Here is a 21,919-nt window from a genome sequence, read left to right on the forward strand (position 1 = left end):
TGACAAATTATAGGTGTTTTATCTGCTCCTTAAACAACATAAGCTGCCTTATTATTCGAACTGTTGAGAATTTCAGAAAGCACATTACCTTATTTTCCATCTACCGGTTAACATTTTTTGCATTCATCTGAACAAAAAAGGAAGTCAGGCTAAATTAAAGTCAAGTCAAGTCAAGTCACCTTCATTTATATAGCGCTTTTAACAATATGGATTGTTTCAAAGCAGCTTTACATAGTTAATAGGAAATTACCGTAACAGATTGTTTAGGCTTTACAACAGCTCTATGATAAAGTTATTATCCAGCTAAAGTTGGTTTTAATTGATTGATTCACTTCTGTTGCGAAGATCATTAGTTATTAACTTAGAGGCCGCTAACACAACACCGTTCTAACAGGAAAATTCCTAACGCGCTCCAGCCGCTGATCCGCACAAAACAGTGCCTGGTGTCTCGAAAACCCACTCCCTGATATAGGTTTGAAGGTGCAAACGATTATCCGTTATCTCTGCGCAAACCTTAAAAACAGAAACCCGCGAAAACGCAGACGTTGCGCACATGCGCATTACGTGTTCAGTCCAAAGGGAAGTGCGTTTGAATATATATGTGCGTAGGCGTGTAGTCCTTCTTTACAAATCAACCCTCAATAAACTACTTTACCTTTATATTTTAACTTTACCTTAAAAATTTATAATACAGATTGTTTTTGTCGTGTCTGCGTAGCCACATTAAAGTAGTCTACTCTCTGACAGTAGGTAGAACTTATGGAACATCAGAAATACAGCTGTTTCCCCAGTAACCTCTGTAAACAAAGCAGCGCTGTGCTTATAATACTACTGTTTAACGGAGGGAAGACGAAAAGCTAATGTCATCGAATCTTTTCTGAGACGGTCAGTTTCCCCTTAGAGATACATAATTCATTCATTCAAACATATATTCTTTCATATAATTTCTCTCAGTACTCTGCATTCTGTCATGTTTTCACACAAAACAAAAACTATGCTGCATGCTGCGCCTGCATGAGATTGTTGCTTACTTTGCTTAATAATGCTGAACAGTATTTACCGTGAGTGTTTCCAATAGCGATCAAATACGGTTTTAATGATAATTAAAATATGAAATAATAGTGGGTCGAATGGTGAAATTTGGCTTGGTATGTCTTGCTTTGTTTAATGAAAAAGGAAGTGGTTTCATTGTCTATTTATTACCAGCAAATCTGAATTTGTAGGATGGACTTTTGAGTTAAAACTGGAGTTGAAGGTGAGTTCAGAGCAGTGAAGAAAACTGAAGACAGCTAAACTAAACATTGCGTCGAGTGTATGGCAAGTATTGATGGAATGGTAGCCTAGGCAGAGAGTGGAGATACATTTGGTAAGTCTATGGTTAAGGGTTGTCTGGTATCTGGGCGGGCGGGCGGGCGGACGGGTGGGTGGGTGGGCGGTCAGGGTTCTCTGGATACCTTTAATGAGGAGGGAGGTCTGAGGTTTGCTGTGAAATTTGCTGTGAAATGTTGATTCTCTTCATATACAGTACTGTGCAAAGGTCTTAGGCATGTTAATACCCCCCCCCCCCCCAAAAAAAAAAAAATTGGTTTTAAGTCAGTTATTTATATCTTTTGCTGTAGTGTGAGTAGGAAATATCAGTTTACATTTCCAAACATTCTTTTTGCCATTAATTGTAATAATCCAGTGAGATTTCTGTATGCACAAGGAATCTGACAACAGCCAGGATGAGCTGTGGGAACGTCTCCAAGATGCTTGAAGAAACCTTCCAGCAAAGCTACAGTACTGTGAAAAGTACTGGCACTTGTGTTAAAATGCTGTAAAGTGAGAATGCTTTCAAAAATATTAGGGGGATATTAACATGCCTAAGACTTTTGCACAGTACTGTAAACTGATGGATCTGGCTTGGAGTCCTTTGCCACTATTAAGACTTTAAAGAAGACTTTATAAGAAATGAAAGACGTGACAGATAAAAGGAAAAAATCAGGAAACGGGAGGTTGTAGATGCGGTGAGATCATTTACAGTCCAGTAGGTTTGGAGTGTTCTTGGCAAGGCGGTTTGTAGGATGGAGTTGAGGGAGATGTCAAGAAGTGGTTTTAGCAGGTGATTTAATTAAAAATTAGGTACTGAGGCTGGGGTTGAATTCGCCTCTGAGTTAGGGAGATTTGGTCCTCCAGAGCGGGAACAGAAGACTCGAGGAAAAGAAAATGCAAAATAAAGGGTCGGCAGAGCAGAGAGAGAACTTTGCGTTTAGAACAGTTTAAGTTTAAGGAGGTTAGATGTGATCAAGATAATTATGGAGCTTATAATATGACAAAATGATTTGAATTTGAATTGTGTAAATTTGAATTATTTGCAAGTGTAATCTAACAAAATTGAATTTTAGGTGGTAGTTTAAATAGTTCTGAATTTGATTTTTTTTAAACGAATATTGAACATTTGAAATTTAACAAATTGAAATGTTTTTATGGCTGAATTTTATAGACATGTATTTTCAAACAGCTAGTTTTTTTGTTCTGAATTCGTATACTGCAAATATTCAGTTTAAAAAAAAAATACAGATTCAAGTTTTCAAGATGAAGAAATTCGGAACTTCAGTTTTCTAAAATTCAATCTCAAAAATTCAGATCTTACAGAAAGTAGGTCACAGGTCATCCACAGGGAAGAGTAAAGGATCTCAGATAAGTCGAACAGAGCATTTTGGCTGCACTGCAGTAGTTTTCTGCCGCAAACGCGGTGGTGGTTCAAGAGAATCCGTGTATCTTTCGTTCAGTCGTTTTTTTTTTATTTAATATTAAGAGTAGAAAAATGAGAAAACAGCTTGAGTATTATATTTCTAATATTCTAGTAATAATAGTCCGCTGCAGCAGTTGCACGGAGCTCACAAAACTTAACGCGTGTAGCCTATTGCAACTATAGGCTACATTTCATTTTCTCATCAAACAACTAGACTAACGAATGGCTCGGTACAACAGAAGAGCCTAGAAAGGGCTTTTTCTCTGTGTAGACCAGCAGTTGGTCTGAATTTGCTATAACCTATAGCCTATTTTCCGGACTGTATAGGCTAAGTCACGTTTTATCATGAAACACGCTGTGATTTATTCCAAAGTGACTCAGGCATATATAATGCATTTAACGTTAAATAGTGTAAATGTTGACTTTCAAAAGTAGGCGCGCCAAGAAGGCTATTCGCTGTATTTTGGTTCATTTTTGGTGAGCGCCAGAAAGATCTAAAGAGACCGAGACGTGCTAAAGCAGCGCATCATGTTGTTTTATTTATTTTTCAATGGCATGATATTTTGTAGTCATTTTGAATGTACACAAATAAAAATATACATTTTACTGTTTCGAATGATGTCATATTATCTGTATGACTATAAATAACAGAGTATTAAGTTATTTCCCAGCAGTGGAACAAATCCAAGTGATGGCGCAGGCGCATCGCGCTCTCACACAACATAGTATCAGTTCTGGCGTTGCTTCATATCGCAGACTGCTCATTATCAAAATGAAACACAGTCAACCAAACATATAAAAAGTTATTTCATTGGTCTGTTGTACAATATAAAGGGCAAGTTGTGCCGCACACAGTCCTACTTGTTATTCCAAACATTTCCCTTGCTGTGAAGACGCTGATTTAGCCTATACGTGTATTTTGGGACTCGACTGAAGTATGACGCCTTCTTTATATTAATAGTTAGCATCCACATGTTACATTGCAAATATGAAAACTTTTGACTGAATGAGAGATGCGCGACCGTTTCGATTTAAATAAATTTGTTTGGTGTTTAAAATAGGCTAAATGTTGTTTGTAATAAAGGGCACAATATAGGCTATTTTTATAGGCTATGTAGCCTTTATTTTATTATACATGGCTACTTATTTTTCATTCTTGCTGTTTTCTGCATTCATTTAAGGATTTGTCATACAGTAAGGGAAAGTAAAATAGGCAACACATAGCCTACATGTTAATAGTGTTTATCATGTAAATGTTGTATTTTATTTACAGGTCTTTTACACTATTGCTGAATAGGCTAATATTAAAATGCGTTTTTTATGACGATTTGACGCGCGTTTCTCTTTCAACATGATCCGGTGTGACTTGCACTCAGGTGCATGCGACTTGTTTTCTGGCAAATACGGTCAGTTAAAAAATGTTGCTGTATTATTACAAAATGCATAGAGTGCAGACCATTTGGGCAAAAAAACAAACAAACATATTGTGTTCATTACCCGGGGGTTCATTACCCCCACCCACATTTGGGCTTAATCACTGTTAATCACAGTTTAATCACTGTTAATCACTCTTAATCACTTAATCACTGTGGTGGTGGTGGCGCAATGGATAAGACACATGCCTTTGGTGTGAGAGACCTGGGTTCGAATCCACTGTGAGACACCAATGTGTCCCTGAGCAAGACACTTAACCCCTAGTTGCTCCAGAGGCGTGCGACCTCTGACATATAGCAATTGTAAGTCGCTTTGGATAAAAGCGTCAGCTAAATGAATAAATGTAAATGTAAATGTTATTATTAGGGGGTCCTTGGAAATGTATTTAGGTATAGACAAAATCAGTTATGTTTATTTCATAAATATGAACGTACCTCGCATCTCCCGGACACTAGCCGTTAGTATACTTCTTTGGCCTATTTTTTTTAGCTGGCCAATTCTCAAAATCTGTGTGGAAAAGCTGTGGAGCGCGGAGAGAACGCACAATGGCTTTGCTTTGGAAGTTTATTTATTTTATTTTTTTATTATTATTTATTTTGGAAGTTTAGTTGCCAGAGAAAATAAGTTTTGTTTGACATCAATTGATACTCAATATTAATGAAATAAATAAATGTAATGTCAGAGAATGCACAAAGCGCATCCTTTTGATAGGCTATGTAAATTATAATACATTTTAATTAAAATAAAACACACAAGGCCTACATCAGGGGTGCCCAATCCTGCTCCTGCTGATCGACTGTCCTGCACAGTTCATCTCCAACCCTAATCAAACACACCTGCCTTTAATTTTCAAGTGATCCTGAAGACCTTAATTGGTTGCTTCAGGTGTGTTTGATTAGGGTTGGAGATGAACTGTGCAGGACAGTCGATCGGCAGAAGCAGGATTGGGCACCCCTGGCCTACATCATAAAACTCAGAAGATTATGTATTTTAATATATTATATTATAATACAAATAAAAAGGCGTCATACTTCAGTCGAGTCCCAAAATACACATATAGGCTAAATCAGCGTCTTCACAGCAAGGGAAATGTTTGGAATAACAAGTAGGACTGTGTGCGGCACAGCTTGCCCTTTATATTGTACAACAGACCAATTAAATTAGGCAGAATAACTTTTTATATGTTTGGTTTACTGTGTTTCATTTTGATAATGAGCAGTCTGCGATATGAAGCAACGGCAGAACTGATACTATGTTGTGAGAGCGCGATGCGCCTGCGCCATCACTTGGATTTGTTCCACTGCTGGGAAATAACTTAATACTCTGTTATTTATAGTCATACAGATTATATGACATCATTCGAAACAGTAAAATGTATATTTTTATTTGTGTACAGAATTTGAAGTTCCGAATTTCTTCATCTTGAAAACTTGAATCTGTATTTTTTGAATATTTGCAGTATAAGAATTCAGAACAAAAAAACTAGCTGTTTGAAAATACATGTCTATAAAATTCAGCCATAAAAACATTTCAATTTGTTAAATTTCAAATGTTCAATATTTGTTTAAAAAAAATCTAATTCAGAACTATTTAAACTACCACCTAAAATTCAATTTTGTTAGATTACACTTGCAAATAATTCAAATTTACACAATTCAAATTCAAATCATTTTGTCATATTATAAGCTCCATAGATAATTCTGTTGATTTTTTTCCTTAGGCAACAATGCTTGGAAATGAATCAGGGAAGGTTAATGCCTATAAGCTCAATGAACGTGGCTGGACGAGGCATTTTGTGATTATTTATATTATACAACATGTCTAGGGGTATTAAGGGGTGCTGAATCCAAATCTGCTGTGTATGAAGCTCAAAAATGTCCCAAAATGCCTCAAAATTTAGAAATTCAAAATGGTTTGATATTACAAACACCGCATTTGTAATACCGCACCGATATTACAAAATTTAGAAATTCAAAATGGTTTGATATTACAAACACCGCCAGGCTGAAATCTATTTTTCAATATATCTTTTTGACTAAACAAGGTACAAACATGAAATAAGTGTGCTTTTGTAAGTTTTCCTGAGCTCATTCCGATTCTATTGCACCCTATGACGTCATTTTCCGTCATATAATTATGGCCGCCATTTTGAATTTTCCAAAAAAGCTACTTTTTCGAACTCGTCCTAGACAGTTTGTCCGATTTGCACGAAAATTGAACCAGATCATCTTCAGGTAGTGCTGACAAAAAGTTACGGAATTCAAATTGATTCGTCAAACCGTTTTCAATAAACGCACGAATAAATTTTACGTAGCGTTAGCAAAAACAGTCATAAGGCTGTATCTCCACAACGGTTTATCGTATTCAGACCAAACTTGGTACATGTACTCACAAGCATGACCTGAGGCAACATGCTGCGTTTCGGCGCATCGCCACCTACTGGTCCGGATATATGAAAAATGGCTATTTTTGCTTATAACTTCTGAACATTTTGTCCAAAAATCATATAATTGGTCTTGTTAGATTCAGGGCAACATGCCGAGTCGACTGATATCCAATTTTACCATATCGGCCATTTTGGCAGTCGGCCATTTTGAATTATGTGCTAAATTGCTGTATTTTAACCCCCTGAGGTCGACAATCGCGCCGGCGCGATAGGCTTGCTTTTTTTTTTATCAGTTCAAACGAGATTCATTTTGCTCTGTTGACTTTGATATTACAAACAAGTTTCATACATCAATCGATTATGTTAAATGTGTATTATTTTTGTGTATACTCACAATAAAAACAAAGTGTTGTGCTTTTTGCCAAATAAAGAAAAATAAACATGATGTGAGTTCTGCTTTCTCTCTGTCAGTGTAGTCCATTCTGAAACGCGTCCGAAAATGAACAATAACTCAGCGAATACTCAGTCAAACAGGCATACAGACACACAGGCATGAAGCTTGAATTCTCTTCTTTTAAATGAAGTAATTTATATAAAAAACAAATATTCTCAGTTCATGTAATCTGTAAGAAAAGAGCGAGATGTCAGTCGTTCTCATCTCATCTAATTATTTTTAATTGTGACTCCGCCCACGGAGAGCGCGTGCTATTCAAACGCAAATGACTGAGGCAATCCTGCAAACTTGTGAACGCCTCCATATCAGCTCGAGAAAACACAAGTTTAATCAGATCATTGTAGCCTACTTGTTTACACCATCTCGCAGCGCTGTGAGGAATAATAATAATGGAAAATCTACCTCAGAAGTGCAGGTTTTTCGAGGAGCAAGGATCCGACTGAGCTGAGGAATACTGTAGTAAGTTTTTTCCTTCTCAAGTGAATCGCGTTTCTGTGAATGAATGAACGGCAGCCGCAGAGATGCGTGCTGTTTACCACAGCTCGCAAAAAGACAGTTTAAATTTAAATCGCGTTTCTGTGTATGAATAAATGTTGATGTTTTAGCAAACTGTATTGCTATACTGAGATGAGTAAAAATCGACTGAAATATGTTGAAATAAAATGTAGGCTATTTGTATAAGCAACGTATTAAACTGCAAATTAACATTTATATGCCCTAATATTTCATAAAAAACAATGTTACAGTCAGGCAAAATATGAAAGACAACATTTTGTTGACTAGATTTGGGTACAGTTTTTACTGTAGAATATACTGCCACATCAAATAAGCTTTTGTTTAGCAATTTCTGCTCATATGTTATATATATATATATATAATACTATTTTTGTCAAAAATAAAGTCATCAACTAAGATGTTAGCTGTTCCAATGTTGGCTATATTCAAACTAATGAATACATATGATAAAATGTAGGCCTATAATCATTTTTTTACAAAGAAAGAGTACACTTGAAATATTGTTGAAATTGTAATTATTGTTGTAATTGTAACCTTTTTAATAAAATAGCAAAACATATTTACAAGATAGATGTAAGCAAAATCTTAAATGGTCAATATAAGTCTTCTTCTAAATATTTCTTTTGTCCTTGCATTGTGGCTCAGTCAGTGTCACACCAGAATGAATGGCTCATTATGCAGAGTGGGTGGGACATTGTATTCTTAGGTGTAAACCACTCCTCCTTCAGAACTCGAAGCGACAACATTCATTAGTCAAAAGTCTTGTTGACACATATTTAGTATGAGTTTTGTGGTCTTATTTCAGCAACTTTCATTTTTATTTTTTTCAATAACCACGCATAAACATTATTCTCTTAAAAATTCAAACATATACATGCATCTTGAGCACATATTATGGTTGCCCTGTTTGTTCTATATAGAGTGAATTTACACCTTTGCCATTCTCATGTTTCTAAATAACTGAAAAAAGCACAAATGTCAGAGCATGTCAGAACACCTCTAGGGCCCAGAAAACCCCTCAGACCCCAGAGGGTTAAGAATGCATGAACGGATTGTTACGAAACTAGGTATGGGTCATCAGCACAATGTCCTGAAGGAGCGTGAGAAGTTTCGAAACAGCGCCACCTAGTGGTGAATTTTTTTCCCCAAATGCTTATAACTTTGGGTGTGGTCGACTTATTTTCACGAGACTCATCTAATTAGACTCCTGAATCCTTGCCGAGTCCTACGATACCAAACATGCTAGGTTTTGCCTTACGGTTTGTGTAGCGTTGTGATTTAGCGCTTAAAAAACATTTGGCTATATCTTCGAAACCGCTAGTCCGATCGAGACGAAACCACCGTCAGAAGTTTGGAAACATAGGTCGATAGCTAAACACCAATGCCCAAATGCAAAAATATTGATAGTAAAGGTTAGTAAAATCCAATCAAAGTCATGTGTCAGTCATTTTTTATGTGTTTTTTCATATAAATGTCTATAACTCTGAAGCGAATTGAGATATTTTCAGCAAAATTGACACACATGTATGGGCTCACTCTGAGGACACATAAAAAATGGTGGGACTGAGCCTCTTGGTGGCGCTATAATAGAACAAAACATGAAATTCCCATTGACTTCAATGCAGTTTTGTGAAATAAAATGCTATACTAAACAAATGCACTGGTATAATTTAATGAAACTCAGAATGTGCCATCAACACCATCCCCTGAAAGTACCCAACATATTTTGAGACAGCGCCACCTTTTGGTCAAAAGTTATAACAAAATTTCTAAAAATGCTAATAACTTTTGAATAAATCTGGCTTTAGAAATGCCACTGGTCTTAATAGATTCCTTGGGTCAAGCCGAGAACATAGATACCAAGTTTTCCTTATTTGGCCGAACTTACTGTCCGCCATTTTGATTTTGATTCAAAACCTACTTTTTCGAACTCCTCCTACACCGTTTGTCCGATTTTCACCAAAATCAAATCGTATCATCTCCAGACCGTGCCGACTAAAAGTTATGGATTTCGTGTCGATTGACGAAATCGTTTTCGTATAGCGCAGCAGCAAAGTTGAGGCATGATGCTAAAAGCACTATTCAGGCTTTATCTCTGCAATGCCTTGACATATTGACACCAAATTTTATGTGTGTCATTGTCACTTCACTCTGACCACATCACATCAGTTTTGTAACTGCGCCACCTATTGGTCGAAAGTGATAATCCATTAAATCATATTTGTATTTACTGTTTCTATGATTTTTCAGGCATTTTGCCTAAAATCCTCTTTAATGTCTTTAATTGCTCATTGTTGCAGTTGGTCTGACACTTTCAGCAATGTTGGCATGTCTTGTCATCTGATTGTGCTTGGCCCCGATAATTGCTGCTTGCAGCTATATTTATTACTATTATTGTTGATATTATCAGGCTACATTTACTTACTTTGTATTTTTTTTTAGGTCAAATGTACAAACAAATACAAAAAGTTACAAACTTTAATTAAATGTTCACAGGTTTTCACACATGGGGAATTTAACATCCTGTCCTGATTTAAATCAAGTGTCAATAATCAGCTTGAAAATCACACAAGTATAGAGAAAAAGGTGGTTGATCTAATATTCAATGATATTCAATGAATATCACCATGACCCATGGATCTTCCTGCTTTTGGATCTTATTTGATTGACAACTTCTTTATCACTAATGACCACCTTTTTCTCTATACTTGTGTGATTTTCAAGCTGATTATTGATACTTGATCTAAATCAGGACAGGATGTTAAATTCCCCATGTGTGAAAACCTGTGAACATTTAACCCTCTGGAGTCTGAGTGGTTTTCTGGGCCCTGGGGGTGTTCTGACATGCTCTGACATTTGTGCTTTTTTCAGTTGCTTATAAACATATTAATGGCAAAGGTGTAAATTCACTCTATATAGCACAAACAGGACTACAATAATATGTGAGCCACATGTATGTACATGTTTTCATTTTTGAGAGAATAATGTTTATGCGTGGTTATCGAAAAAACTAAAAATTAAAGTTTTTGAAATAAGGTCACAAAACACATACTAAATATGTGGCAATAAGACTTTGACTAATGGATGTCGTTGCCTATAGTTTTTTCTTCAAAATTATGTGAAAATAGTCTTGCTTTATCGTTCACATAAAACCATACATTGATTTAAATTGATGTAAAACAGGTTTTGCTTGGAAAGCCAATATGCGAGGGGGGCGTGAAAGAGGAGTGGTTTACACCTTAGAATACAATGTCCCACCCTCTCTGCATAATGACTCTGCATAATGAGCCATTCATTCAGGTGTGAAACTGACTGAGCCACAATGCAAGGACAAAAGATATATTTAGAAGAAGACTTATATTGACCATTTAAGATTTTGCTTACATCTATCTTGTAAATATGTTTTGCTATTTTATTAAAAAGGTTACAATTACAACAATAATTACAATTTCAACAATATTTCAAGTGTACTCTTTCTTTGTAAAAAAAATGATTATAGGCCTACATTTTATCTATGTATTCATTAGTTTGAATATAGCCAACATTGGAACAGCTAACATCTTAGTTGATGACTTTATTTTTGACAAAAATAGTATTTTATATATAGAAATTGCTAAACAAAAGCTTATTTGACGAGGCAGTATATTCTACAGTAAAAACTGTATATTTCTTAAACTTTATAAACTTTCATATTTCGCCTGACTGTAACGTTGTTTTCATGAAATATTAGGGCATATTGTTAATTTGCAGTTTAATACGTTGCTTATACAAATAGCCTACATTTTATTTCAACATATTTCAGTCGATTTTTACTCATCTCAGTATAGCAATACAGTTTGCTAAAACATCATTATTCATTCACACACGCGATTTAAATTTAAACTGTCTTTGCCAGCTGTGGTAAACAGCACGCATCTCTGCCGTTCATTCATTCATAAACAGAAACCCACGTGAAGAAATTCACGTGACAAGGAAAAAAAACTTACTAGTATTCCTCAGCTCGCTCCTCGATATACCCACACTTCTGAGGGACATTTTCCATTATTATTATTCCTCACAGCGCTGCAAGACGGTGTAAACAAGTAATGATCTGAATAAACTTGTGTGTTTTCTCGAGCTGATGGGGGCGTTCACAGGATTGCGCGGATTGCCTCAGCCATTTGCGTTTGAATAGCGCACGCTCTCCGTGGGCGGAGTCACATTACATCTGAATCAGCTGTAATTAGGTCGACTGGAATCGCTCTCTTTTAATACAGATTTCACAAGATGAGAATATTTGTTTTTTATATAAATTACTTCATTTAAAAGAAGAGAATTCAAGCTTCATGCCTGTGTGTCTGTATGCCTGTTTGACTGAGTATTCGCTGAGCTACAGTTCATTTTCGGACGCGTTTCAGAATGGACTACACTGACAGAGAGAAGGCAGAACTCGCTTTGTGTTTATTTTTCTTTATTTGGCAAAAAGCACAACACTTTGTTTTTATTGTGAGTATACACAAAAATAATACACATTTAACAGAATCGATTGATGTATGAAACTCCTATGGAAAATCAAAGTCAACAGAGTATTTATGAGTTTCTTTTACACTGATAAAAAAAAGCGAGCTGGTATCGCCGGCGATACCGTCGACCTCAGGGGGTTAATACAAGTTTGTAACTTTTTGTATTTGTTTGTACATTTGAACTAAAAAAAAAATAATACAAAGTAAGTAAATGTAGCCTGATAATATCAACAATAATAGTAATAATTATAATAATACCGGAGTAATTATTCATAGTTAAAAACAACTATTTTTGCAATATCTAAGCTGTTTCTTCACATTACTTCTCAAATCTGAATATGGCATTGCATTGCCCATGTGGGAAAACTTACAAAAGCACATTTATTTTATGTTTGTACCTTGTTTAGTTAAAAGATATACTGAAAAATAGATTTCAGCCTGGAGGTGGTGGCCATTTTGAATTTCTCAATTTTGAGGCATTTTGGGACATTTCTGAGCTTCATATACAGCAGATTTGGATTCAGCACCTCTTAATACCCCTAGAAATGTTATACAATGTAAATAATCACAAAATGCCTTCAGGGTTCTGATTTTGTGAAAATTGACCCTGTCTATATGGAACTGCATAATTATTGGAAAAAATCCAGCATATTTCTTCAGACAACATCTCCACAATTTTGTGGGTGCTTTTGCTGCAGAAGGGGTCAAATGACGGAAAACTGTTGAGGAACGGAGGTGGGAGTTGACTGTTTATAGGCTTCCTACTGTGCTGATAGATTACCTGAAAATCCTTCTCCCGAACTTTGTTAAAATTAACTAAATTTAAAATAAAGACAAAAGGAAAATGTTTTTGTTAATGTAATAAACAACACCTGTGAAAAAAGATCTGGCATCATTTGCTTGCTTGTTTGTAGATGCCACTTGGTTTGATATTTTGTATCTAATGCTATGCAATTCAGACAAAGTATTTTATGCACATACTGCAATAGCTATCATTGTTCTCCATCATTTTTTCCCCAAAAAGTCACATTTGTTATTTTGGCCCACCTGGACTCAAACACGTTTCCCACTAACAAAGATCCATTGTAATGATAACGGACAAAGTCAGTGGGCATCACTGTCCTCGTGCACTTCTGCGGTCTGTGAAGCATACGAATTTGAACTTTGTCTTCTTTATTCCACAAATCCAACAAAAGCACATCAAACACCAATGTTGCATCAGGTGGGATAACTGAACCTAGAGAGAAACACCAGTGTTGAGCTACAGGTAGATGGGATAACAGAACATAGAGAGAGTGTGAAAACTTAACCCACCCAAAACATGCCCACTTGTTTTGTGGAAAATGTTACACCCTACTAACTTACTACATCAAGGGCCTAAAATTAGAATCAAGTGCATCAATTAGTAGAATTAAGTGCTCATTATTAGAACATAATTAAAAAGTATGACCACACTGGGGGTTTAAAAAAATATTTAAAATCCACCATTACACTATGATAAAATAAAATTCACCCAGTGCAAGACACCCCAGGAAGTCTGCAAATTTTCCAAAGACATGCTTTGGGTGTAGATTCCAGGTCATTCTTAGTTCTCTGTTGGCAAGTTTCCACCGAAAAGATCATTACAACTCCAGCCCTAAAAACTTGAATGGAGTCGAATGGACCTGGGGGCAGGGGGCTGGAGAATGCTGACACTGTCTATAAAATAACATTGCATTACATTGCTCTGTATGTGTGTGCAAGAGAGACTCGTGTGCGACAATGCAAGTTAATCAACGGTTTCAGTTTAAATATAATTGCAACAAGGACAAAAGAGGGTTCCGACGGTTTATATAGAGCTATTGGTAAGCTGGAATCACTACTAGTACTGTGAAAAGCAAAATGTAAGTGTCTGTACAAACAGCCAGAAAAGCAATGTTAACCCCCTGAGGTCGGCAATCACGCCGGCGTGATCTGCTCGTTTTTTTTTATATCAGTGCAAATTACTCTGTTGATTTTGATTTTACATACTTGTATTGTACATCATTCAAAACTGTTAAATGTCTTCTTTTATTTGTGTACACTCATAATAAAAACAAAATGTTTTGTTTTTCGTAAAACAAAGAAAATAAACGATGCGCGTTCTGCCGTCTCTCTCAATGTGAAACTCATTCTGAAACGCGACAGAAAATGACCTGTAACTCAGCGAATGTTTGTCACACAGACTTGAAACGCATGTCTATACAACGCTTGGAATCTCTATTTTTAAAGTATGTAAATTATATAAAAAACAAATATTCTATTTTTAAGTAATCCATACGAAAGCAGCGGCATGTACAGTTTCTCAAACGCGTCCTCATTAACTATAATGTGACCACACCCACGCGCGCACGAGCGATTGACATGCAAATGATCCATGCGGAGAAACGCAGACCTGTAAACGCCCTCATCACCTCAAAACAAAGAAGCAGAGACTTCGTAACTTACTCTTCTCTGCTTTCATCGGGTTTGGACAACTGTAAGCTGTGCTGTGCTGTGCTGTTTACCTTGAATTTACCTCGGATTTACCTCAGAAGAACGCGATTTAAAGATGAGAAGATTTTTAAGGTAAGACATGTTAAACTGGTCGTGCCAGATTAAAATGTATGTTATGAAATGATTTGGAGTAAAAACATGAACTAAGCCTAATGTCATATATGTACATGTAGACAGAAACATGAAATGTGAAATGTGAACTAGAATGATAGGCAACCTTTCAGTGCTTGTATAACCTACGTGTTCAACACGAGGATGTTTTTATATTCTAATAAAACACAGCATGGTAAAAGTAGGCTAATATATATATGTGTGTGTGTGTGTATTCTGTACATTTTAAAAAGCTATTTTAACCTGAAAAATCTAAAATATATCCCCCAAATTGTGCAGCATAGTTTCTCTTGATATCAGCATGTTCACAGCTGTTTTGTTGTTGTTGTTGTTGTTGTTTTTAGAGGAACAAGATGCCACTGATAAGTCCTGCTGACTTCAACATTCACATAAGTCTCCATACATGAACATGCTAAAGTGAAAAAACACCATGGAAATGAAAGGTATGTAGCCTACTATGTTTCAGGAATGGCACAAAGGTGTGTGACAGTTCAAGTCTCTGTCTTTACTTCAGTGTGTTAAATAATGTGTTTTTTTTTGTCATTATGTTGTGTTGTAAATACATTAAAAACAATCAAAAAGCCATTCTTTTTTAAATCTCCTCATTCTTTGTGCAAGGTTGCTCAGAATGGCAGGGCCTGATAGCTCCTAATAGGGCCATTAGGGAGTGTCTTTTGTCTTTCTCAGGTGAGAAAAGCTTACATAATAATGAGATGTCCACGCCTCTTGCATAGAGCTTTCTCACACAAAACACGTCGTAAAATTTTTAAATCAATATATTGTCTTCTCTGAATGAGCAGTCAGGGTGATTTTCACATAGTTTTGAAGCAAATATTCTGGGCTACGTGATACAATTTTCAAAAGTCTTATGAAGAAATAATCAGAATGGGTTTCATGAGCTTATTTCAGTGACAATTTTTTTTTGTTTTTTCACAAACCACGCATAAATGTTATTATCTCAAAACTACTAACTTTTATATACATGCTGCTGATATATTATTGTAGCAGAGTTTGTGCTGAATACAGTGTAATCAGACTTTAGCCATGAAAATGTCACAAGTAACAGAAATAAGCACAAATGTCAGAGCATGTCAGAACACCTCCAGGCCCAGAAAACAGCTCAGACCTCAGAGGGTTAAGCAAGTTGTAGTCAAGTAAACAACATGTAGCAGCATGTATGACACTGCTTGTTTCTTGGGAAGTCTTTTGGAAAACTCAGCCATTTGTGACAGGCTATACTTTCAGGGTTGCCAACTATGGGACTTTGGCTGGAGTGAGACTCTATAAAACATCAGTGTGCGCGCGTAACCCAACCCTAATTTTAAAAATGTCAGTCCTTGTTTACTTAGTATAAACCCTGATTTATGAAAAAAAAAAAGTTTTTGGCCAGCAAAGTACAGGGTTGCCAACTCTCACGCATCTGGCGTGACACTCACGCTTTCAGCATCAATCTCACGCTCTCACACACACGCAAGAAATGTCACGGCAAAATCCATTTTTCTCCCCTCTCAATCCGTTAATTTTCTGTTGATGATTAGACCACAGCGTATTAATGACAGGAGAGGAGTTTAAGGCCCACAGCTGTAACATCTGCCTACAACGTTCTCACTGCAGTATTCTCTGATTGTTGATTCGCTGAAAATCTTGCACCTGATACGTCAGTTGCGTGTGAAAAGTTCAGAGAGAGTTCAGAGCATAGGTTCGGAGTCGGAGCCCACTGATGCGCGTTTGAAAGTTTGGATGACAATCAAGGTAAGCAGATAATAAAATGGTGTGCCTTTCACTACAGACGTAGCCTTGCCTAATCAGTCTGTGTGCCGAGAGTACAGACTTCAACTATAGTTGCGAACGTTGTCTGACGTGCGTTATGTGGGCTAGCTAAATTGCTCAATAAAAATAGGCTCATGGTACAAATTACGTTTTGGCAAATCAGGCAAGTGGCATTTTAATTCCCCAAATGATCAAAGGTTGCCCAGATTGTATTGAGCCTGCCACACTCAAATGCGGATGCTGAGCGAACCTTTTCAGTTATTGGCCTAAAGAAGACTGACACCAGGAACAGACTGTCACTTGATGGCACCCTGTGAGTGATGGGAAGTTCAGATCATTTTACTGACTCGCTTGTTCGATCTCGTTCATTAAAATGAACAAATCTTTTTTCAAGTCATTTCGTTCATTTAAGTGGCTTTAAATGTTATACTTTTAACCCTCTGGGGTCTAAGGTGTTTTTGGGGTCCTTGAGATGTTCTGACATGCCCTGACATTTTTGCTTTTTTCAGTTGCTTATAAACATATTAATGGCAAAGGTGTAAATTCACTCTATATAGCACAAACAGGGCTACCATCATATGTGAGCACCATGCATGTACATGTTTGTATTTTTGAGAGAATAATGTTTATGCATGGTTATTGAAAAAACTAAAAACTAAAGTTTCTGAAATAAGGCCATAAAACACATTCTAAATATGTGTCAATAAGACTTTTGACTAATGGATGTCATCGCCTAGAGTTTTTTCTTCAAAATGATGTGAAAATTATCCTGCCTAATCATTCACATAACACAATGCATTGATTTAAATTTTGCAAAACACTTTCTGTCTGGAAAGGCAATATGCGGAGTGGGCGTCAACGATCATGCATATTTAGTGGTTCGCACCTGGAGACAATGGGGCCCACATACTTAATGAGCCATTCATTCAGGTGTGTCACAAGAAAGAATGCAAGAGCAACAGTTGGAAGCATCTCGTGTTTTTTTATTTTTCCACAAATTGTGCTTGCAAATTGGCCTATAATATCAAAAGGAAAACATGTCTAGTAATTGTGCAGTTAATTCTCATACTGTATTTTCAGTTTTGGAATATTTATCCTCTCCCCAAATTTGTCACTAATAAAACACAATAAAAAATTATTTTAAAGAAAAGGCTTATATTTACCTTTTATTAGTTTGTTTACATCTACCTTGTATTTTTTTTTTTTTTTATTAAAAAGGTTACAATTACAACAACAATTCAAGTGTAATCTTTCTTTGTAAAAACTAAAGTATACATTTTATCATACATATTTCAAAGTTAAGGATTCATTACTTGAATATAGCCTAGGCTACATTGGAATAAACACTATAACATATTATTTGATTATTTTTGACAAAACATACTATATTTAACATATGAGCAAAAATTGGCAAACAAAAGCTTATTTGAGGTGGCAGATATTTTACAGTAAAAATGTATAATCTATCCAAAACTAATCAATGAAATGTTGTCTTTCATATGTCTGTAACATAGTAACTTTCGTTTTTATTATAAGAAATATAAATGTTAATTTGCAGTTTAATACGTTGCTTATACAAATACATTTTATTTCAACATATTTCACTCGATTTTTACTCAGTAGCCTATAGCAATACAGTTTGCTATTCACAGACAGAAACGATTCAAATTTTGCCAGTTGTGGTAAACAGCGGCATCTCTGCCGTTCATTCATTCATTCATGCACAGATACGCGCCGCACTTGAGAATGAAAAAAAAACTTACTACATTATTCCATAGCCTCGGATCTGTTGCTCCTCGTACTTCTGAGGTAAATTTTCCATTATATTATTATTCCTCACAGTGCTGCGAGACTGTGTAAACAAGTACAATGATCTGATGTGTTTTCTCGAGCTGATATGGGGGCGTTCACAGTTTGCGTGGATTGCCTCAGACATTTGCGTTTGAATAGCGCGCGCTCTCCGTGGGCGGGGTCACATTACATCTGAATGAGCTCTAATTAGCTCGACTGGAATCGCTCTCTTTTGATGCAGATTTCACAAGATGAGAATATTTGTTTTTTTATATAAATTACTTCATTTAAAAGAAGAGAATTCAAGCTTCATGCCTGTGTGTCTGTATGTATGTTTGACTGAGTATTCGCTGAGTTATGGTTCATTTTCGGACGCGTTTCAGAATGGACTACACTGACAGAGAGAAGGCAGAACTCGCATCATGTTTATTTTTCCTTATTTGGCGAAAAGCACAACACTTTGTTTTTATTGTGAGTATACACAAAAATAATACACACTTAACAGGATCGATTGATGTATAACACAAGCATATAAGATAAAAAGTAATATTTTATATTATTTATTTGTTTTCACTGATAAGGAAAAAAACGAGCCTATCGCGCCGGCGCGATAGCTGACCTCAGGGGGTTAAAAGCCAAATTCCCCGAACACATCCACCTACGCAGTCTTTATCATATTCTGAATTAAGAAATCATTATAATGCAGTCAAAAATAATTTACAGGGAACATAAATAATTACTGTACCTTCCGAGTCTTTCGTTCATTTGTCACGTGACAGACGCAATGAACGTTCATGAACGGATTGAACCCTGCTTCAGATACGAGCCTCCTGCAGAGGTAGTGAAGCAGGCCAACACTGCCACTGCGGCATAGGCTACAACAGGCCTGATGTGTGAAACTTGTGTTGTGGTTTTCTGGGGAGGTGGAGTAACTATTATGTGTCCCTTTTGATTTGAGATTTTTTATTGTTTTGATGTTGTTGTTTTACGTGTTTGTTATTTTATCACCTCTTTCTTATTTTTTTATAGTGCAATCAATAAATTAATTGTACATTTTGAAAAAACGAGCTTGGGCTCGATAACGCAGACCATACTGCTCAGGAAAAAGGTATTAAAGAACCACAGAGCATCACAATGTAAATGGCTTTCTTTATTTGTGTGTACAATTTAGACTAATATTCTCTATATTTACATTGAAATATGTTATGTTAAAATTGTACGCTGGCCCTTTAAGAATTGCGACAGTAAGTGATGCGGTTGTGCATCCTTTATAGGAAATAAAGTGGAGTCTCACAGTTTTCTTTACCACATCCGTGATATTTAGGATTTAAGATAATATTTTTATTTTATTTGTTTGATTTATTAATGCGTCTGGATTAAAGAAAGACTTTTCATTAAGAAAATGGAATAGGCCTACGTGAATTGTTTTTATTGGACACGGAGCGAGTTGACAGAAATTAGTTGCAATGTGCTGTTGTATTACAAATTTATTAAATGTTTAAGTTAGGTTTCCACTACAATAGTATATAAACTGAGAAAGTGATTATTGAGTTTACAGCAAGAGGTTCCTGCCAGACCTGTTTTTCCTGTGTAAGTTAAATGAGTCAGATCACGGAGACGCTAACCTATTGTCTTTAATGGCTCTTGGAGCCAGAGCCACAGTCCAGACGTTGAATCGTTAGGCTGATTGGATTAGTACATATGCGTTTGAATGGTTATGCTGATTGGATTGAGACTGGTAACACGCTGGAGTCTGGGGCGGGTTCCTTAACCTGTATACTCATTTACATGCTTTATTCAGAGTCTCCACCTCTATGTAATCCCTCCCCTCTTTGAAAAGTATAATTACAATGAATACTGTATTATGAGTTAGACTTGGAAGAACACTACAGACGACACACAGCGAAGATCCCAATAAATCACTTCTGCTTATCACAACGTCTCCTGGTCTTGCTTCGATGAAAGAAAACTTTCCAACAGATGGTGCCGCGACCCGAATGGAGAAAAAGGAAACTCAACAAAGAACTTCAAGCTCAAAGATCTGAATCTTGAAACTTCAAGCCCAACAAAGATCTGACTAAGTTCCAGACTGAATCTTCTGAATCCAGATTGAAAACTTCAAGCTCCAAAAAGATCTCAAAGACTGAATTTTTCCAGACGGAATCTTTCTCTACAAACGAAAGACTTGGTGAGTTTCACTCCATTCAAAGAACCATTGCAGACCAGTACAAAATTGTTTTCCTCTGCGCCGTTCAGAGAAGTAGTTAACAAACAGCTGTAGAGTTTGGTTAACTAAAGATAAGCCTCTAAAGTTTGCTTTTAGAGATGAAAGATATCCTATGCCAGGCAGGGAAGATTAGCAGTACATGTTAATATTTGTGTGTATCCTCTTGCTAGAGAAGATCTATCCTCTGTAAGCTAGAGAAGATTAGCGTCATGTGCTAATAAGATTGTACCCTCTGTTTGTAAAACAGTAGAGAGAAGTTTTAGTGTTTTGTGATTGTGAAGTAACAAAGGAAGTCACAAAATGGTTAGAAGGAATGCGGCTGATTCCCACAACGGATTAGCTACCCCTTTATGGACAGACAATGAGTTTAAGTCTTTGTTAGGAGAATGCATGGACTCAATCGTGACTGAGGAAGTCAGATTGAATTTAACAAAGAAATTTGGCATTCACCCAGAAAAAGTATGGTCAATTGAAGATTGTAAAAAGATACTAGGAGCAAGTATTCGCAAGAACAATGTGAAAGCCATTATCTGTTGTCACAGAGAATTTAGCTTATCCATTGCACAAGAACAAGCTCAGTGTATTGCTAAGTTAAAAGAACAGAACAAACAATTGCACACTCAAGTGTTCTCTCTCAAGAAAACTTGAGAGGCCTCAAGGCCTCAACCAAATGTGACTCAGAAAACCAACAGTCAGATGAAAGCTATCCTGATTTACAGTATTTTGATAGAATAAAGGACAATGTCAATGCAGTGATGAAAGATGTAAATGCAGTTGAAGTGTGTGGAGCAAGACAAAAGGCTCAGAATAGGAGAAAAGGGGTTAATCCAGTTCCATCTGTAACCCCCATACAAGCAGTCAACACAGCTTTAGGTCCTAAAGATATTGAGAGAATTGCTGAAAGTTTGCCATCAGTGCAAAGAAATTTTTCTGAGTTTAGGAGAGAGTTGTCCAAAAAGATGCGGCTCTACGATATGTCTCTAGCTGAAGTCACCCAGCTGGTATCACAGATCTTGACTGAGTCAGAATTCAATGATTTTGAAAGTGCTGTAAACAATTCTGAACTGCAACAGGCCAGTAAAGATGAATTGAGAGAGGAAGTTCTGAGAGTGTTAACAAACATTGTTGGACCGAACGTGGGCTGGTCGAAGCTCACTAGTTGTTTACAGAAGAAGGGTGAAACTGTTTGTGAGTACACAGAAAGATTTTGCCAGACCGCTGCAGCTTACAACGGAATTGCTGACACTTCAGAGAAGGTGCTAGATGATAATGCATGGTTTCAGGGTCTTTTGTCAGAACATAAAAATGCATTGCCTTACTTAGAATTAACATGGTCCAGTAGAACCCTGCAAAACAACTTGGACAGGTTAGCTACTTGGGAAAGAGACTCTGATGTCAAGGCAAGAGTAAAAATTGCAGCAGCATCCTTTAAGGTCAACACACAGAGAATGAACAGAAACGCAAACGTCCTAAGAGAGAG

The 21,919-nt window shown here is 36.5% G+C and overlaps 1 protein-coding gene across 2 annotated transcripts in view; it reads right to left on the bottom strand.

Annotated features, from left to right (window-relative positions):
- fkbp10a (FKBP prolyl isomerase 10a) overlaps positions 1–21,919 on the bottom strand; it is a 400,035-nt gene that overhangs the window by 165,067 nt on the left and 213,049 nt on the right. For both annotated transcript variants that reach the window (XM_079878975.1, XM_079878976.1), the window contains exon 3: positions 13,074–13,263. In XM_079878975.1, the coding sequence (XP_079735101.1) occupies positions 13,074–13,263 (190 nt within the window). The remainder of the gene's footprint in view (positions 1–13,073; positions 13,264–21,919) is intronic.

The sequence above is a fragment of the Squalius cephalus genome, assembly GCF_949319135.1.
Source record: "Squalius cephalus genome assembly, chromosome: 8".
NCBI classification, from domain to species: domain Eukaryota; kingdom Metazoa; phylum Chordata; class Actinopteri; order Cypriniformes; family Leuciscidae; genus Squalius; species Squalius cephalus.